Source organism: Tinamus guttatus, unplaced genomic scaffold (genome assembly GCF_059628265.1).
Source record: "Tinamus guttatus ecotype Peru unplaced genomic scaffold, ASM5962826v1 Tinamus_guttatus_pri_ptg000403l, whole genome shotgun sequence".
NCBI classification, from domain to species: Eukaryota; Metazoa; Chordata; class Aves; order Tinamiformes; family Tinamidae; genus Tinamus; species Tinamus guttatus.
The window spans coordinates 894,714-912,409 of record NW_028288937.1 but is presented as its reverse complement, the minus strand read 5'-3'; the positions used below and the strand labels follow the sequence as shown (position 1 = coordinate 912,409).

The 17,696-nt window shown below is 35.4% G+C and overlaps 1 protein-coding gene across 1 annotated transcript in view; it reads left to right on the top strand.

Annotated features, from left to right (window-relative positions):
- USP34 (ubiquitin specific peptidase 34) overlaps positions 1-17,696 on the top strand; it is a 137,342-nt gene that overhangs the window by 51,881 nt on the left and 67,765 nt on the right. The window contains exons 10-23 of the mRNA XM_088531283.1: positions 1,847-1,928; positions 2,021-2,113; positions 3,687-3,812; positions 4,188-4,317; positions 4,870-4,905; positions 5,327-5,457; positions 5,968-6,584; positions 7,132-7,346; positions 9,840-9,955; positions 10,040-10,167; positions 11,276-11,365; positions 12,257-12,352; positions 13,367-13,449; positions 17,305-17,459. Coding sequence (XP_088387409.1) covers positions 1,847-1,928; positions 2,021-2,113; positions 3,687-3,812; positions 4,188-4,317; positions 4,870-4,905; positions 5,327-5,457; positions 5,968-6,584; positions 7,132-7,346; positions 9,840-9,955; positions 10,040-10,167; positions 11,276-11,365; positions 12,257-12,352; positions 13,367-13,449; positions 17,305-17,459 — 2,098 coding nt within the window. The remainder of the gene's footprint in view (positions 1-1,846; positions 1,929-2,020; positions 2,114-3,686; positions 3,813-4,187; positions 4,318-4,869; positions 4,906-5,326; positions 5,458-5,967; positions 6,585-7,131; positions 7,347-9,839; positions 9,956-10,039; positions 10,168-11,275; positions 11,366-12,256; positions 12,353-13,366; positions 13,450-17,304; positions 17,460-17,696) is intronic.

Here is a 17,696-nt window from a genome sequence, read left to right as displayed (position 1 = left end):
GGATTGTTGGCTCCTCATCAGTGACACATTCTTGTTTTCTGCTACTGTCTAGGAAGAAAAGAGAACATTTTCCCCATAGAAAATGAGCTAGTTGCCCACTTCTCACAAATAAATGAATAGCAGTACTTTGCTATTCCTATTTCTTACTGTTCATACAAAGCCTACCAGCTGTCTGAAGAAATGAGAGCTGAGAGCTACCACCCCTTGAGACGAATGGACAACTTCAGGTTGTCAGCATGGAGGCAGATAGATGAGAGTACTATTTAGAGCCATGTTTCTAAAAGAGGCTGGTAGCATATATTCCAATGAATAATAACTTTCTTTAGCTATAAAATGTGCAAAATCACAATTCTCATGCAAAAAGGTTTTCCTTTAAATGTAGTTGGATGAGAATCCTAGTAGTGGATGGGTGTGTAATGTGCATGCTCCACGTTTTGGGGCAGGGAGCCTCTGGGTGTTAGGATTGAGGAGGTGTAATAAAGCTACAGGAAGTTAAGTTGATCATGATTTCATGAAAAAAACACTTGGTTTATCTTTCTTAAGCCTCTCTGAACAGTTTCAAATCCTCCATCAAACTGACTTCTCTATTAAAATTTGCTTACTAACAATAAGTCATAAATGATATTGTTGATCTAGCCAAGTTACTTCTTGAGCAAGCCAGTTACTTCTTGATTGCCATGGGATATTACTGTCTTCCAAGGCTTTAAGTGTATTTTTTTCCTCCTGGCTTGGAATTAGAATGAGAGAGGGCAGTATAGGAATGGTTTTGAGTGGTAGGAAATGTGGGTCTTTCGCTCATTCATAGTGATCAGGCAATTCAAAGTAGTTGGAGAATTGGCAACATGCCCTGGAGAAGTGAATTCTACATGGAAACCTTACAAGGACTCTCTCTTTTTTTACCCAACGAATCCCATTTTCTTATTGTGGTGATTAAGACTGGGAGTCCTGAAGCTGTAATAGTGATCATTAGGGCAGCGCAGGCAGTAGTGGTAAAAGTAATTCTTCGTAGTTCTCAGAGAGCTCCTGGCAGGCTTCCATCCTTCTCCTCCTGCAAGCCAAACAGGGTACTTTTATTTCAGGCCCATTTAAACTAGAGTCAGTGCTTTAAGTACCAAAATGTCCTGTAATTGCTTCTGGTGCCAAAATCTGGACAAACAAACATTTGCTTGAAAGGAAGGAATAAAAAGGAGCTTATGCACTAGTTGCGATACAAGGCAGCCCTTTCTGGAAGTCCAAGTTTTGTTTTGGAAAATTAAGTTTCTTTCTCCTGTTCTGTTTAAATGTTTACTTACTGATCGGCAGTGAGTAAAGATCTCTTCTGTAATAGATAAAACAACAAAAAAAAGTATCTATGTAGCATGTGTGTAAGTATGACCATGTAAGACATACATTTTCAAGTGTGTGAATTGTTGTTTGTACAAGAAAGTCTAAAAAATGTATAAGCAATTTTCTTGTAAAATCATTTCCTTTGCTTCCATTATTAGCTATGCTTGTGAGCTCCGTGTTTCTTTGAGCATCTCATTATAAACTTAGGTTCTGTAACAGCGTTTGTCAAAATCTTACCTGTGAAGGCTATAAAAGTGTCTGCAGGTGGTCTGCTGGGCTGTATTAAATAATAAAATTTGTAGAGTTGTTATTTACATATTTACTGATAATCCAAAGGGGTGAGTAGGAAATACTGATGTTTGGCATTAATCTTCTAGCTAAACAAAAATGTGGAAAGGATTTCCTTCTATGTGAACAAATGAATGCTGAGTATGCTTTGTGTCCAAAGAAGTTTGCTAGGGATGAGGATTGCCTGTTGGGGCTAATTTTACCTACATTTCTGCTGTCTTTTCATCTGTAGGTCTATTGCAAAAGAGCTTGCAGACTGGCTTATCAGCAACAATGTAGTTGAGCATATTTTTGGACCAAATTTACATATTGAGGTTTGTTTAAAATTATTATTATTTTAAAATAAACATGGAGGAGTAATTTTTTGTTTTAGTAAATCTTTCCTAAATATGTTCTCACTTTGCAGATCATCAAACAGTGCCAAGTGATTCTGAATTTTCTTGCAGCAGAAGGGAGACTTAGTACTCAGCATATAGACTGTATTTGGGCTGCAGCACAGGTATATGTAATTATTTTATAATTACATAATAAAGTGGGAAATGGCAAGTTGATTTTGCTTTACATGAATAAAGTTCAATTTCTTTTTCTTCTCTGTTTATCTTAGGGTTTAGCTTACCAAATGGTAACTGCTTCAACTACCATTTTTTCACCAGAGACAAAAACATAGAAGGAAAAAATCAAGTTACTCAGTACAGGCATAGTCTTGTTACAGAACAGTGGTATAGGTTGTAAAGTAGAGGTAATACTTTAACTAAGAAATTAATTGCCCAACTTCAATCTGTTGTAGCTTCCGGTACTGTTATTGACAATGGGAAGAGTGAAAATTCTGGCAGTTTACAGGTGGAGTGCTGAGGTTGAAATCTAAAGAAAGCAATGAGATCTTATTTTTTTGCTAGGGAGACCTGAAATGCTTGAGGGGCTCTATTCCTTCTAACTTAATACCATTATCCAAATGTGATACTACTTCTACTGCTTACTTGTCCATTTTAACATATTGCTGTTTCAAAAGATAAATATATATATTAAGATACATATATGTGTGTATTTCATATCAGAATGTGTGGACAGATTAGACAGATTATTTCCTGTAAAAAGGTTAAATCACTAATGTGTTTTTAAAAGGCTGACACCTTTAGATTAAGTGAATAGAAGGCCTAACTTTTTGGCCTCTTTGACTTTTTGACAAAACTTATTCTCTAAATGGAACCAGATGTCTCAAGAACTTCTTTAATGTTCAGTATGGTTAAATACATCCTTATAGAGAATCTGCTTAATTTTACTGCAGTTTGAATGCTGTATAAATCTGTTTCTGTGTCCCATAATCTCCTTATTTTGCTATTTTAGAGGGAAGGAAAAAAAAAATTCTCAAGCATATATGTGATAACCAGCACTAAGGAATTTTTTTAGATGCTTCCTCTGGTATTATTACCATTTTTGAGTAGTTACTAACATCCTTAAAAATATGAAACCCTTGGAGTGGATATGAAAAGCAGCATTTAACCTCAGAGGCAACATCTACAAACAATGTCATTTTTACGTATAAATACACAGCAGTTCACTAAAAATGGCATTTTCTTTATTGACATTCCTTCTTGGGAAAGACAGAAAGTTGTAAATAATTCTCATGCAGTCCATACAGTCTGTTCTCAGTGTCACATAAATCTATAATGTCTTTATTTGTATTTACCACTCTTATTAAGTCAATCATTGCATTTCCTAATCAGAAATTAGCACATCAAATAATGTTTTAGAAGGTTTATTTAAATAAAAATGAAAAATAATATTCTAGTTACTCTTTTCATTAAAGTACGATAGTTAATCCTGGAGGTAAAAAAGATATATGTCATAATTTTTATGGTTGATTGCACTGAACTTGGTGCTTTAAAATATAAAAAAAATCAGTTAAGGCAAAGTTGCAAGTTTGATGTAAGTTAGGCAAAATGTTTCCTAAGAATTTGTGCGAAGTAGTCGTTTAACAGTTGTTTGACTGCAATGTTATCAATCTTTGAACCATCTTCTAAAGTTAATTTTACTGTTTCTGTTATCTTTTCTGTTTTACTTGTACTGTGCAGTTAAAGCATTGTAGTCGGTATATACATGACCTGTTTCCTTCTTTGATCAAAAACTTGGACCCTGTTCCACTTAGACACCTTCTTAATCTTGTCTCTACTCTTCATCCAAGTGCTCACACAGAACAGGTAAAGACAAAAGAAAAACCCAAATCATTGTAAAGAAATTATATCAGTGTTTTAGTCAGATATTATGGATTTGCCTTTCTGTTCTAAATAAATATAAGAAGAGAACATGAGTAAAATATCATTTTTCATCAAATAGGCCTTTCTGGCTTTTAAGTTATAGTAATTTTCAGAGCTCTTTGAAAAGTTCATAACCAGTGGTAGAAGATTAACTTCATTTTTAAACGTTTGCCCAATATTTCTACACTTTGTGCATTCATTTATTTTTATGCATTTATTTTGGTGAACTATAGTATTAGCATATAGAAAGATTAACAGTATGTTTTTGCAAACAAAATATACTACTAATCATAGCACTGTTATCTGCTTTGTTTATAGACCTTGTATTTGGCATCAATGCTTATAAAAGCACTGTGGAATAATGCACTAGCAGCTAAGGCTCAGCTGTCAAAACAAAGCTCATTTGCATCCTTACTGAGTACCAATCTCCCCATGGGAAACAAGAAAGGTATGTATTTTATCAACAATTGAATCTCTCTTTCAACCATGTCCTTGTTGACTTTGGACAAGGAGGTTGTAAGGAACTTTTAGATTGATAAGCTCCCTGAAGTATCTTTAAAGTGTTGCATTGTTCCAAGCAGAAGGTGAGAGTAAAGATGATAGTACCAGAACTTTGTGAGTACCTTTGTAAAACTGTTTCAGAAAAATTCTGTTAGTATATCTAATGAAGTCTATATTTTTTTTTGTTTCCAGGGATGGTCCATAATTCATCTGTTAAATATTCCTTTTCTCTTGAACATCTATAGTTAGTATAGCTGTATAAATTCTTCTATCAGTTTATCTAATTTTAGCTGTTTCTAATATTACATGATTTTTCTTTTTTTTTAATTTTTTTTCCTTGACTTGAGTGTATGTTTCCTCATAGAAGTTAAAAAAGGTGCTGCAAATCCCATATGCTGTAGTTTCTTTTTCTCCTGTTACTGCTGATTGCTATGAATCTTGGCCTTACTGACAAAAAGATTTTTACTCGCTTATTTTTCTGTCATGCATTTTATTTCAGAAGAAGAAGAGCTCAGAAGAGCAGCGCCTTCACCTTGTAAGTGTCATTTTAGAAATACAATCTGTTATATCTGAGGCTGTAATATTTTTCTAGAGTTGAAGAATTTGGAAAGGAGGAAAACTAGTGCAAGTTTGAAATTATGTTTTTAGAGAAATCAAATATATGTTTAGAGAGAAATCAAATATAAATTATATTTAGTGTGGAATCCAGAGAATTAGCATGCATCTGTTATGTACTGTCCAGAAGAGACATCAAAATTTAACTTTGATAGTAAAACAGTATTCTAAAAAGAATTTCTGACGTTCAAGTGTTTTGCATTGTTTGAGTTAGGTCCCTTGTTGAACTGTTTGAAGGAAGAATGCTGTTGAGTACAACAGACGAGGCAGATTTATGTAATGCTGTTACATTCCAATTAATATATATCACAAAGTAACTGGGAAACATGATTTTGAACTAGGGTCACCAGCAGCTAGCCCTCAGAGTAGTGACAACAGTGACACCCATCAGAGTGGAGGCAGTGATATCGAAATGGAAGAACAGCTTATTAACAGAACGAAGCACGTACAGCAGCGGCTTTCAGATACAGAGGTAAGACTGTAAATCTTAGTCTGCATTGCTAAGTTACCTTCTGTTAGCTACAAAATGCATTTTTCTCCTTAGTAGTTTCAAAAGCCAAACAGATACATAAGATTCCTGCTTATAGTGCTTCTCTGCAACAGGGCCGTGCATGGCTAGAATGGTTACTTGTGCTCTGTGTACTTTAAATGTGCTCTACTTTACCTTGCCTACAAATTGGATTGCTGCCTTTAAACTGTATTTAAGTAAAACTATACTCTTAGTAAAAGATTGAGTGATGTTGCTTAGGTGTTTCACGCTGTCACTGTGTTTATATACATGCAAAGATCTTAGCGAAAAATCGAAATCTTGATGAGAACATTCTGTCATCAGCAACCTAACTAAAAAATGAAAGAAAAAGTGAGGATTTGGCGCTCCTCTACATGAATGAGGAATGTTTGATTTTTAAATAATGATGATACTGATTATGTGTTTTTTTTTTTTCTTTTCCCCCACCAATTAAAAAAAACCCCAAAACTTCAGGAGTCCATGCAGGGAAGTTCCGATGAGACAGCAAACAGTGGTGAGGATGGCAGCAGTGGTCCTGGTAGTAGCAGTGGTCACAGTGATGGATCCAGTAATGAAGCCAACTCCAGTCATGCAAGCCAGTCTGCAGGAAGCCCGGGCAGCGAGGTGCAGTCAGAAGATATTGCGGATATTGAAGCTCTCAAAGAGGAGGAGGATGAAGAGGAAGATGATAGGGGTCATAATCCACAAAAAAGCAGTAGGAGCACAGATCTACGAGGCAGGAAACTGGAATCACAAACAGGCATTTGTCTGGGAGATTCACAAGGGGCATCGGAGAGGAGTGGTGCAAACAATGGGGCAGGGAAGGACCATGTCTTTAACACTGACTCTGTGGCACCGGTGGATAATCGCATTAGGATGCTGGATGCTTGTTCCCATGCTGAGGACACAGAACATGATATGACGGGGGAAATGAGCACGACTCACATTTCTCAAGGGTCTCAAGATTCCTGTATAACTCATACAGGGGACTTCCTTGGGGACACTATTGGAAATGAATTATTTAATTGTCGACAGTTCATTGGGCCACAGCATCACCACCATCACCACCACCACCACCATCACCACGATGGGTAGGTCATTTGATATTTCTTCTGATGTTTTCAATAACTGTAATAAAGGTGACAGCAAAATACTTGTTTTGGCCATAAATCTGAATGGACATTTTGCTGTACTTCAGAACAATGTGCTCTAACAGAGATGCTAGCTGTAGCAGATAACTGCATGGTAATGCAGTTTAACACTGTTTTTTTTTTTAATATTCTTGTATTTAATAATACAATTATTTTGCAAAACATTACAGTTTTACTGTAAAACACTGTTATTCAGCTAACATTAAAGAAGGGATAATGAGACCTTCAATTTATCTGTAATTGTTTTTCAGTTCATGCAAAAGTCTGCTGTTCAGACAGATGATTCATCCTGACATTAGCTTTAGAAACGTCTATTCACTTGGGTTAAAGTAGCTATATATTGCATAATAAACTGTGTGTTAAATGACTGCAAAATGATTTTTCAGTTTTCTTCTACAAAATGCTACTGTAGCTCTCACTTAGGAAATTAGTCACCTATAACAATTTTTTCTTTTATATTGCCCATTCTAACGTTCCTGTTTTACAGACACATGGTTGATGATATGCTAAGTGCGGATGATGTCAGTTGCAGTAGTTCTCAAGTCAGTGCAAAATCAGAGAAAAACATGGCTGATTTTGATGGGGAAGAGTCAGGCTGTGAAGAAGAACTTGTGCAAATTAATTCACATGCAGAGCTAACATCTCATCTTCAGCAGCACCTTCCAAACCTTGCCTCTATCTATCATGAGCATCTTAGTCAAGGTAAGGGCAATGAAAAGAAAGCAAAAACGTTTTCTGTGTTTTTCAGACAGTTTTATTCAATTTTGAAATAGTCTCCGACAATTATAATAATCAGATGATTTTAAGGAGCAAAACTGATGAACCATACAAGTGCTAAGTTGCATAATGTAGCTGCCACAAGAAATCACAGTTCCGACTGAGATTTTACTATGTGATTCATATTCGTGTGATATTAGGTATGATTTTTGCGTTTTTGCAGGAACTTTTACTGCAAATTAAAACAAATAAGGGTAATAAACAGCATAGTAAATATTTTTTCTAATTGGTTATTAAATAAGAAGACAGATAGTGAAGTGCCAGATTTTTTTTTCTTATGTCTTCTGGTGTGTGAATCTTATTGTGATTCCATATGTTTACCATGTTAAATGAATAATGGGCCGTACAAAGGATAATTTCTGAAGAAAATAAAAAGGTTAAAATACAACTTGATATATTGGTGGAGCTTACCTTAAATAGCATTTTATGCTGTTTTATCTTTCACTGCCAAATCTTTTAGTTTACTTCAGGATGCCATTCAAGATGCTACCATAACACTTTATAAGAATTATGATATCTTTCCATATGCTATTGTGCTAGATTTGTGCTTCTGAATTGCTTCTATTCTACTTTTAAATATAATGAAGGGTGTGCTTGGGTAGAGAATTTTTTTTTGTTTTTGACAATTGTTTTCTTTACTGGTCTGGCAGAATAAAGTTTTCTATCTTCCAGCAGATAGTAAAACCACAACTATTTATGTCTTTTCCTGAAACACATTTGAATAAGCTGTCCATTTTTTTCTTTAGGGTTGCTATTTATTATTATCTGGAACTGAATTCTAATTTCAGGCCTATAATACAAATTTTAAAAGATTTTTTTCCCTTTTCCACACTACACAATGAATATACTAATAAAACCTCTTGGTTAATTGGATTTCCATTATTGCTGTTCTGTGGATTCCAGACAGTACTCTCAAGGCGAGGTGTGAGGAGAAGTGGTTTGTAAATAAACAGCAGGATATATTCTAAAATCTTTCAAAGCTGGGGTGGTATGATTTGAAGATTTGTCTTCAGCTTTTTTTCTAGCAGGCTATGGTAACATAAATGTAATTGTTTTACTAAAACAAAGGAAAACATAATAAGTTGGCTGCTACTCAGTATACATTTTAGTTATGTCTTATGCATTGTCAAAGATGAGTTTGAAAGAAAATTAAGGCATGTTTGAGCATACTGGAGAGATTCCTCCATAGCACTAGTATCATTATGATTAAGTTTAGAAGACTTCCTCAGTGCTAGGTACAAGTACAGTTGGTAAATGTGTACTAGATGGAGATGTAAAAACATCTAAACCTGGGTCTTGTTCTCTAAAACTTCTTATTGACTTTCAAAACACTGTTAAAATATTCTGATAATAAAATAAAACTTCAGCACTATTTTTTAAAGAGAAAGCTGTCCTTTTTAAAATTTTAGTGGAAAATTTTTGATTTTTTTTTATAGTTAAAAAATGCTGAAAATCAGCATCTTTTTCTTGACACTTTTCATAGATATTATACACTTTACTGAAGATCCAAATTATTGAGCAAGAGGACTTCAGTGCAAATTATTTTTGACTCCCCTAGTTTTGCACTTGAAAATAATTACAATGTTCTGCGTGCAGTTTTGTCCTTCTACTTGACTTTCGTGTTTTATGAAAATAGTATCAAATGGTAGATATGTGAATGATACCAGCTGTGGCCACATACAAGACAGAAGATGTCTATCGCTATTTATGAAAACATGATGACCTTCTAAAATCATGCATTTTAATCCATCATGTAAAATAGTGTATGCTTTGCTTGTGCTCTAGTTATGTGGAGCATAGATAGCAAGATTCAGCATGAGAGGAACTTATTGAAATTTGCTTCTCTACCTCTCTCACTCCTCTCTTCCCTGCTCTCCTCCTTCTCTTCACTCTCACTCTTTTGCTCTCTTGTGCTCTCTTTTGCACTCTCTTTCACATTGACTCTTTCATGCTCACTCTTTTGTGCCCTTTTGCACTCGCTCTACGATCCCCCTTTTTTACTCTAACTCTCACTCTTGCATGCTGCTTTACTCTCCTCCTTCCCTTTAGATCACAGCTCTACAGAAAGATTTAAGAAGTATTTTAATTACATCACCAATTAATCTAATTAAATTAAAAAGCAATTGTACTTGGATCTGTAATACTTACATAGTATTTCACTGCACTTGCAGTTAGCAAAGAGCAGTGTAAATACTAGTTTAATTGTCCTGTTGACTTCTTGCATGGTCATAATGCTTTGTGTTTCTTCTTTATAGAATCCATATCTGGAAAAAGGTTGTAATTATATTGCTACTGTATTCACCTTAAAATAGTCAAGTTTACAAATAAAGAATCTGATTGTTCATGATCTGGGGGAATAATGTTCAGATTAGATAGTTCCTTCTATTTATTCAATAATGGTCTTTATATTTTGTTCAGGACCAGCAGTTCATAAGCATCAATATAATAGCAATGCGGTGACGGACATTAATTTGGATAATGTTTGTAAGAAAGGAAATACCCTTTTGTGGGATCTGGTCCAGGATGAAGATGCAGTAAGTTGAATACCAGAAAATAATATTTTTTAAAAAGAAAATAAATATATGCTATTCATTGACCTGTCTTTCTACTTGCTGTAGATTCATCTCTCTGAAGGGTTAATAAATGAAGCAGAGAAGCTGCTCTGTTCTTTAGTATGCTGGTTCACTGACAGACAGATTCGAATGAGATTTATTGAAGGCTGCTTAGAAAATTTAGCAAACAACAGGTAACTTACATCATAAGTTATGTGTTTTTGCATTTATCTATTTCTTTCCACATACAGGAAAGCCAAATTGAATAAACCAATTAACTTTACTGAAAGACAAGTTAAAAAAGACAGAAGTAAAGATAAAAACATAGTTCTGTTGTAAATGGGTCCCATGTTCCATTCTTCTTTTCCATCAGTGTCTTGACTATCTCATCATATTGCATTTGTCCTTGCTGGTTGGTAAAATCTCGCCCGTATCTTAGCCAGCTGAGTGCAAAGTCTGGTGCCTTGATGTTAGCAGTTTGAACTGGATTTTTGGACTTTACATTTAAGTGACTGAGGAACAGACAAGTTCTTTCCCATCAAGTCTATTGTGGGATTTAATTTCCAGGAAGAAGCAGCTGGAGGAAGAAGTAATATCTTGACCTGAGGCAATTGTTTTAATAGAGCCAAAGCACAGAGATCGTACTCTTTGAAGAGTGGAAAAAGTGAATGCTAATTTTGTTGATACAACCAGCCAGCTGTTGAGAAACAGTACACGCAGTGTTTCTTACGCTGTTACCTTTTTGCTAAGAAATGTATTTGTGAGTTGTTACCAGCATACCAATCTGTTATTTTAAATTAATAAAAGAAATGTGAAGATATTTATCACCACCATGAAAGTTTACAGTTCCATGTCTTTTATGCAGTTCTTGATTTTTTTGTAGATAGTAGTCTTACAGAAAACACCCACCTGTGTCTACATTGACATTTTGAAGCAGATTTATTTCTGCTGTGCATCTCATCTGTTCATAGAAAAAACATACTCATTTTGCTTAAATTTCAAAAGATAAGTTTTATGAAATTCAAAAGCTTGTCTTTGGGTTGTTTTTTTATAAGCAAAAATGAATACTGTTTTATTTTTATACTCTTCTATCAGTCAGTGTGCAAGGCATTATGTGGAAAGCAATTGAAGTATCTGTAAGCCAAACTTAATGGCTGCATGTGAGACTCATCTTCACACAGATATCTCCAATAGATTCAGCTAATGTATTTGCTCATTGAACATGAACTTCTCAAAACAATTTTAAAATTTAATTCTATTTTCCTAAGTCATATGGTAGTGATTTCTCTCTTTCTCCTTTAGATCAGTAGTAGTTTCCCTTCGTCTTCTTCCAAAGCTGTTCGGTACGTTTCAACAATTTGGGAGCAGTTATGATACGCATTGGATAACAATGTAAGTAGTCCCCACACATACACATGAAACCAAAGTAATTGATGAAGTTTAAGAGCCTTACTCCTCTATTGTGGTCCAAATTGATATCTTAAAGTTGTTACCATCTGCCTGCTGTCTGGTCTAGTTGTATGGACTTACCTAATCACGCAGACCTAGCCTTCTTCATAATACAATATTATATGTGTGTATAATATAATATAATACAATACAATAAATATAATAACTGAGATGGACCTATTTATATTTTTTTAAATCTTCCCCAAATAACTTTTCAGAAAATACTACACATCCAGTATTGGTTTATTTTTAAAAATTGCAATAACTTGGTGCTTTGTCTTTCTGTCCTGGTTGCCTATCAAATGCTTCTCAGAAATAACAAAATGATTTTCTTTGAAATGTAAAGATATGTAACACACTAATCTACTTACTGGAAAAAGCTATATAATTAGCTGGTCTAACGACAGAGGGAGAAATACAAGGACTTCAAGAAAGATCGATTACAGTGTTATCAGAAATCTGTCTTGTGGTTTTGGGCCTTTTTTGACGTGGTGTTCTAAGGTCTAAGCCAAAACTCTGAACTCGGCACGTAGTTAGAGTTCAGAGTTTTGGCTTCGACCTTTACTGACTTAACTGGCCTTAGAACAGTTTTTGTGGGCTTCAGAGTGAATGTTCTCCATTAATCTTGTGCCTGGAAATGTCTGTTATGGTGCCATATAGATGAACAGCAAGAAATAGTACTGCATTTGAAAATGATCTTGAACCTATAGTGCATGGAAAATGTAATGTTCACTTTGTTATTATGTGTATGTGTTTTCTTGTAACTGTCTAATTTCTGTAGCTTCTGTGACCTTGATTAAATGATAATACTTTCTGCCCTTTAAACTGGCACAGGTGGGCAGAAAAAGAACTTAACATGATGAAACTTTTCTTTGATAATTTGGTACACTACATTCAGGCAGTGAGAGAAGGACGACATAAACATGCATTGTAAGTATGTTGTACACAACTGGTCTTGAGAAGTTGATATATTTTAAACATCTTTCCTGTGTGTTCCCCTCCCACGTGGCGCTCTGGTGCTTCTGATGTTTTCTTTTAAGTAAATAACTTTATATAGTGACATTACATGTATAGAGGGAGAAAGGTCTATATAAGTAATAGTATTTTAGATTTTTTTTTAAGTTATTTTTGTTAGGCATTGTGTTCAATGTTTATAAATAAAGCATGGCGATTTTATATATACAGATCAATCTAAGTGATGTAGCATCATGAAACTATTCAAGTGTTTCTGCTTTAGAATCTATTTACTTTTTAAGGTAGTTTTTCAGTATAACACATTTTTTCTGTGCATTCTGCATGTCTAAAATTAAGTATATGTATAGACATGTGACACAATTTCTAGTTCCTCAGTCACAGAGAACAGAATACTTATATTTTGGCAGTCATCAAAGTCAGTATGTAACTATGGGCATCCACAATTGAAAAAAAATGTTGCTATTTATGGGCCAGAGATTTACTTCACTGTATTTATTTACCTCACTGTATCTATTTACCTCACTGTAATGAGAAATTACTTCACCTTATAAATGTGAGTAAAGTTAATTTTTGCATAATTTATGAAAATATTTTTGTAAAGGCTATGTATCTACTGTGATCAGAAAGTCAGAGCATCGTATAAGTTGAGGAAAAAACAAGGTCAGATCCTGCAAGGTGCTAACGACAAAATCATGCACTAGAATCAGACTATATGCAAAAAAAAAAAAAAAAGTTGTCTAGTGATGGCTATTATCTTTTTTTCATTTGTGTGGTATGCTTCTATAATGTGTACAATTAATTCAGATTATGTACTGAACTAAACTAGAAATTTAGAAAAATAATGTTAGAGAAAAGTATTTAAGTTTTCAAGGGACTCACGTATGGATGAAAAAATGTTATAACAATAAGTAATTAAACATTTCTGAATAAATTAAGTAAATTTCTTATTAAAACAAATTTAAATTTTAGATATAGCCACAGTGCAGAAGTTCAGGTTCGTCTTCAGTTCCTGACATGTGTGTTTTCAACTCTAGGATCGCCAGATCATTTCAGTAAGTATTTGAGGTTATCCGAACAGAGAAGCACCTCACAGTAAGGTGCCCATACATTTTTAGTCATTATGCTTTTTTTTTTATTATTTAACAAATGTGCTATTTTAAAGGATAAAATTTTAAATAATCTGTGATACTGTTTCAAAAGGAGGATATTACGATTTAAACACAGAGCCAGCACTAGAGTTTAGGGTGTATTTCAGTTTTGTGAGAACAAGTTACGTTTCCTATGCTTCAGTTTTTCTAAACAGTGAGATTATAGTAATCACCTTGGTGAAGTTAATATGTGCTGTATTATTGGATTTTGATTTATATCCATAATGTTTCCATTGATCTTTTACTGGAGTGTACTGCAAGTAAATTACTATCTATTCTGAAAACAAAAGAGTTCTATATATATTAATGCTGTGAGAAATCTGTTTAGGATCCCCGTACTGTCTTTTGCAAAAGTGATATTCGGTATGATAGATAGTAATCTGGAAAGATTTTGAAATCTTTTCATTCTAAAAGATGAAAATTAAAATTCTATTGATATAGTTGATGGAACTGGAATAAGTATTCATTAGTACAGCATCAGTGAGATTACAGTACTCACCAACTTCATAGTACGTGTTCTTGAAGACTTTGAATGCTGTTTACATATATTTAGGGGCAAAATGGGCCTAAGAAAATGTATAAAGGAGCCAAGCTTTGTAAGGGAAAATTGAGATCAGATGAGCATTTCACAAAGTTCTGGCACACTTTTTTTTTGGAAGCAGTACAAACATATACACATAACTATATATACAAGTATATGCCTAGTATATGTGCTATATATAACTATAAATATGTATGCTAGTATATACCTACTAGTATAAAGTATATACCAGTTTTGTGTAGAGATTGTGACCCCTGGAAATAGATGCAAACAAAACAAAAAAGAAATTTGAATTGTTAGCATTATTTTTGAGCAAAATAATTAGTCTTTCCTCTTATTACATAGAGTTGCAGAATTAGCAGGACAGATGTGTATCTGAAAAGTTAGCACATCTGCCTATATGTCATGGTTATTCAGAATATCTTTTAAGAAGATAAACCTGCGAGGAAGACATTTTATTGTGTAGAAGCTAGCAACTCTCCTCAAGTTAGTTTGGATTTCAAATACGAGAGTTATTACACAGATGAAAAATAAGTGCCTCTTGACAATTCTTTGGATGTTTTGGAATTCAGAATAACCTTACCCAAAAATATTGGAGTTAGAGAAGTAGTTAGAATGGAACTAAAATTTGGGTTGGAAGGGACCTTGGGAAATCCTTAGTCTGACTTCCAACTCAAAGCAGGTTCACCGTGCGATCAGACCAGGTTGCTCGGAGCTTTCTGCAGTGGGATCTTAAATATCTCCAAGATTAGAAACGTCACAGCCTCTCTAAGGAAGCCCGTTCCACTGTTTGACTTTCTCTATAGTGAAAAACGTGTTTCATTCCATCCTGTCCAATCCCCTCTTGTTTCAGTGTATGTATTCTGTCTCTTGTCCTCCTTCTACATGCCACTGTGAAGAACTTGCCTCTGTGTTCTTGATAACCTCCCATAGGAACTGAGGGGTGGCTGTTGGGTTCCCTCCAAACCATCCCTTCTCTAAGCTGAACAAGCCCAACTTCCACAGCTTCTCCTCACAGGGCAAGTGCACTGCCTTGATGGTCACTGCTGGACTCACTGCAGTTTATCGCTTCTTCCTGTAGCTCCTTAACTTAGTGACATAGTTCCTCAAGCAGAACATGACTCCTCCAGGCAAGGACACCCTCTCCCTGGCCACCCAGCCTCCAGGAGAGGCATCAGCATTCCATCCCTGCAACCCCAACCTGGAGGTCCATGTCCCGGCTCTTGCCTTGTGGCACATCTACACCATTGCTTAGCAGTCCCATGCTACTTTCAGCAGTCTCTGACCTTCTTCTGAAGGTCCAGCTGCACAAACCACTAAGCAAACTACTCAGTCTGTTTACTGCTTCTTTCTGCTGTGCTCAGTTAGTGATGTTATTAATAATAAAGATATTTGATGAATTCTGTCATTGAAGAAAAGAATTAGTGATCTTAACTAATGTTTCCAGATTTCTCCTCTTGTTGCTGGTAGCCAGAGAGCACATAGTGACCCTTTTCAGGTTAAGACTGCAGATCCCAAATGTGTGTTCACTATCAGCAGCAGCCAGGTTGAGGGGGCAACTTGCTGTGATCCCTTGGTAGTATTTTAATGGAGCTTTCACAGAGCCAGATAACCTGAGACAAATTGCATTGATGTTTATCTATGGAGTGTAGTATTTGTAGTATGTATATATGTGTCAGAGAAACTGTTAGTTTCATGTCCAAACAGAGACTGCAGATAGATGGGTTGTTAATTTGAGGAGTTACCCTGGAGGCTTCTCATCAAGTTCAGAAGAAAAGAAGGATAATGTAGTTGTCAGTACAGTGTAGATCTCACACACTTCAAAGAGTGTGCTTGAAAGTTCAGAGACTAGTTCTTTCAGGTTAGAACAGTGTGTGAGAGTTGCCATATGAGGTGTGACCACATGTTTGTCTGTGTTTTGTCGCCAGTGGTCCAAGGTCACAGCACTCATTCTCCTTAATTTCATTCTGACCCTGGTCCTCTTGACCCTTCAAGAGTGCCAGGAGGAGGAGTCTTGTTAAGGGACATCTCTGAAATTGTAGAATCTATTTCTTTTTCTTTCTTTTCAGAGCACTTAAAACACTTAAGGAGAGCATCTGCAAGCTGTGTAAATGCTCTCAGGGACTGATAGGTGCTGTCAGAGGTGTTCTGTTCAATCTCCCCTATCAGTTTTCTATTTTTTGACCTTTTGATGCTCACTTTCTCTCATCCTTTTATTAATTGTTCTGTGTTGTTGCATGGTTTCTAGCTGATAGCCTGTTCTTTAACCACTTCTTCCCCCACCCTTTTCCAAAGGAGGACTATGGGACAAGGTGGATTTGTTAGGGAATCAGGAGGGGAGCAGAAGGAGGAGTAAAACTGGTAGATGTAAGCAGATGCTTAATAAGGACAGGGCAAGCATGCTCTTTTTTCCTCATGCTCTCCCAGCCACTAACTAGTTTGATTTTGGGATTTGGTCAGCTGAATATAATTCTCTGTGTTTAGTAACCCTTGCTGTTTTCCCCTTCCATGAGCTTCTCCCTTTGGCCACTCTCTCCTCTAGTCCTTCTAAACTTGTACCACTTTGTGTTGGAGTAAATTTATCATAATAACACAGGAGAAGGTCATCTAGGTGTCCCCATTATCATAGTAAAGTTGACATAATATGCAGGGTTTGCTCTTCTGCTCGTGTCAATCCAGTCAACCAAGGAATGAGAATATTTGTAGCCAGGACGAAATGATTTTTTAGTACCATACTTGCCACTGGCGAAAGAATAGCCTCAGTGGTTCTTGAAGAGATTTGGAGCTTTACTGGGATCATAAATGTCTGCACACAAACTAAGTCCACTGCTTTCTTGAAAGGAGTAACAGTACAATAGGTAGCGAGATACTATTTACAGCTACAGTCTGTAACCAGCTGAAAGCTGGAGTTTAGCATGTACCTAATAGTTATTTATAAACTGAGAAGTGACCTGCTGTTTGGTACAGGTTCCTAGGTCAGCCCACACTACTCACTGAGTTGTGAAAACTGACAACACTTGGAACCAAATGCTGTAGCTGGTTGCCAGCTCTAAAAGGGGAAAAAGCATAGGATTCCTGATTGGCGAGTAGTGTGTTTTTCCTCTGCTCTTGCTTTGTGTATTGCCAAAACCTCTTATGGTTTTTTCGGTGTATTTGTGTTTATGTAGGATGATGTTTTATGTTATAAAGGAGTAATTTAAATATCTTTCTAATTTTAGGGTTAAGTTTAGAACAAGTGGACATATTATGGCATTGTTTAGTAGAAGATTCTGAATGCTATGATGATGCACTACACTGGTTCTTAAATCAAGTTCGAAGTAAAGATCAGCATGCTATGGGTATGGAGACCTACAAGCATCTTTTTCTAGAAAAGGTACGTAACTGTATTGCAACATTATTAATTCTAATAAAAGCATTCCTTTCTATATCTGCAGTATTTTGATGTATTTTAAGTTGTATCTGTCAAGTATATCTCTTTACACCAGGTTAGGAGGACCCTACTTGTAATGAAATAATTTTTCTCTGTTTTTACAGAAGAGGGATAGAAATAGGCAGTAATTCTTTTCATACTAGTGCTTACTCAACCATTTCATTGCAATTAGCCTATATG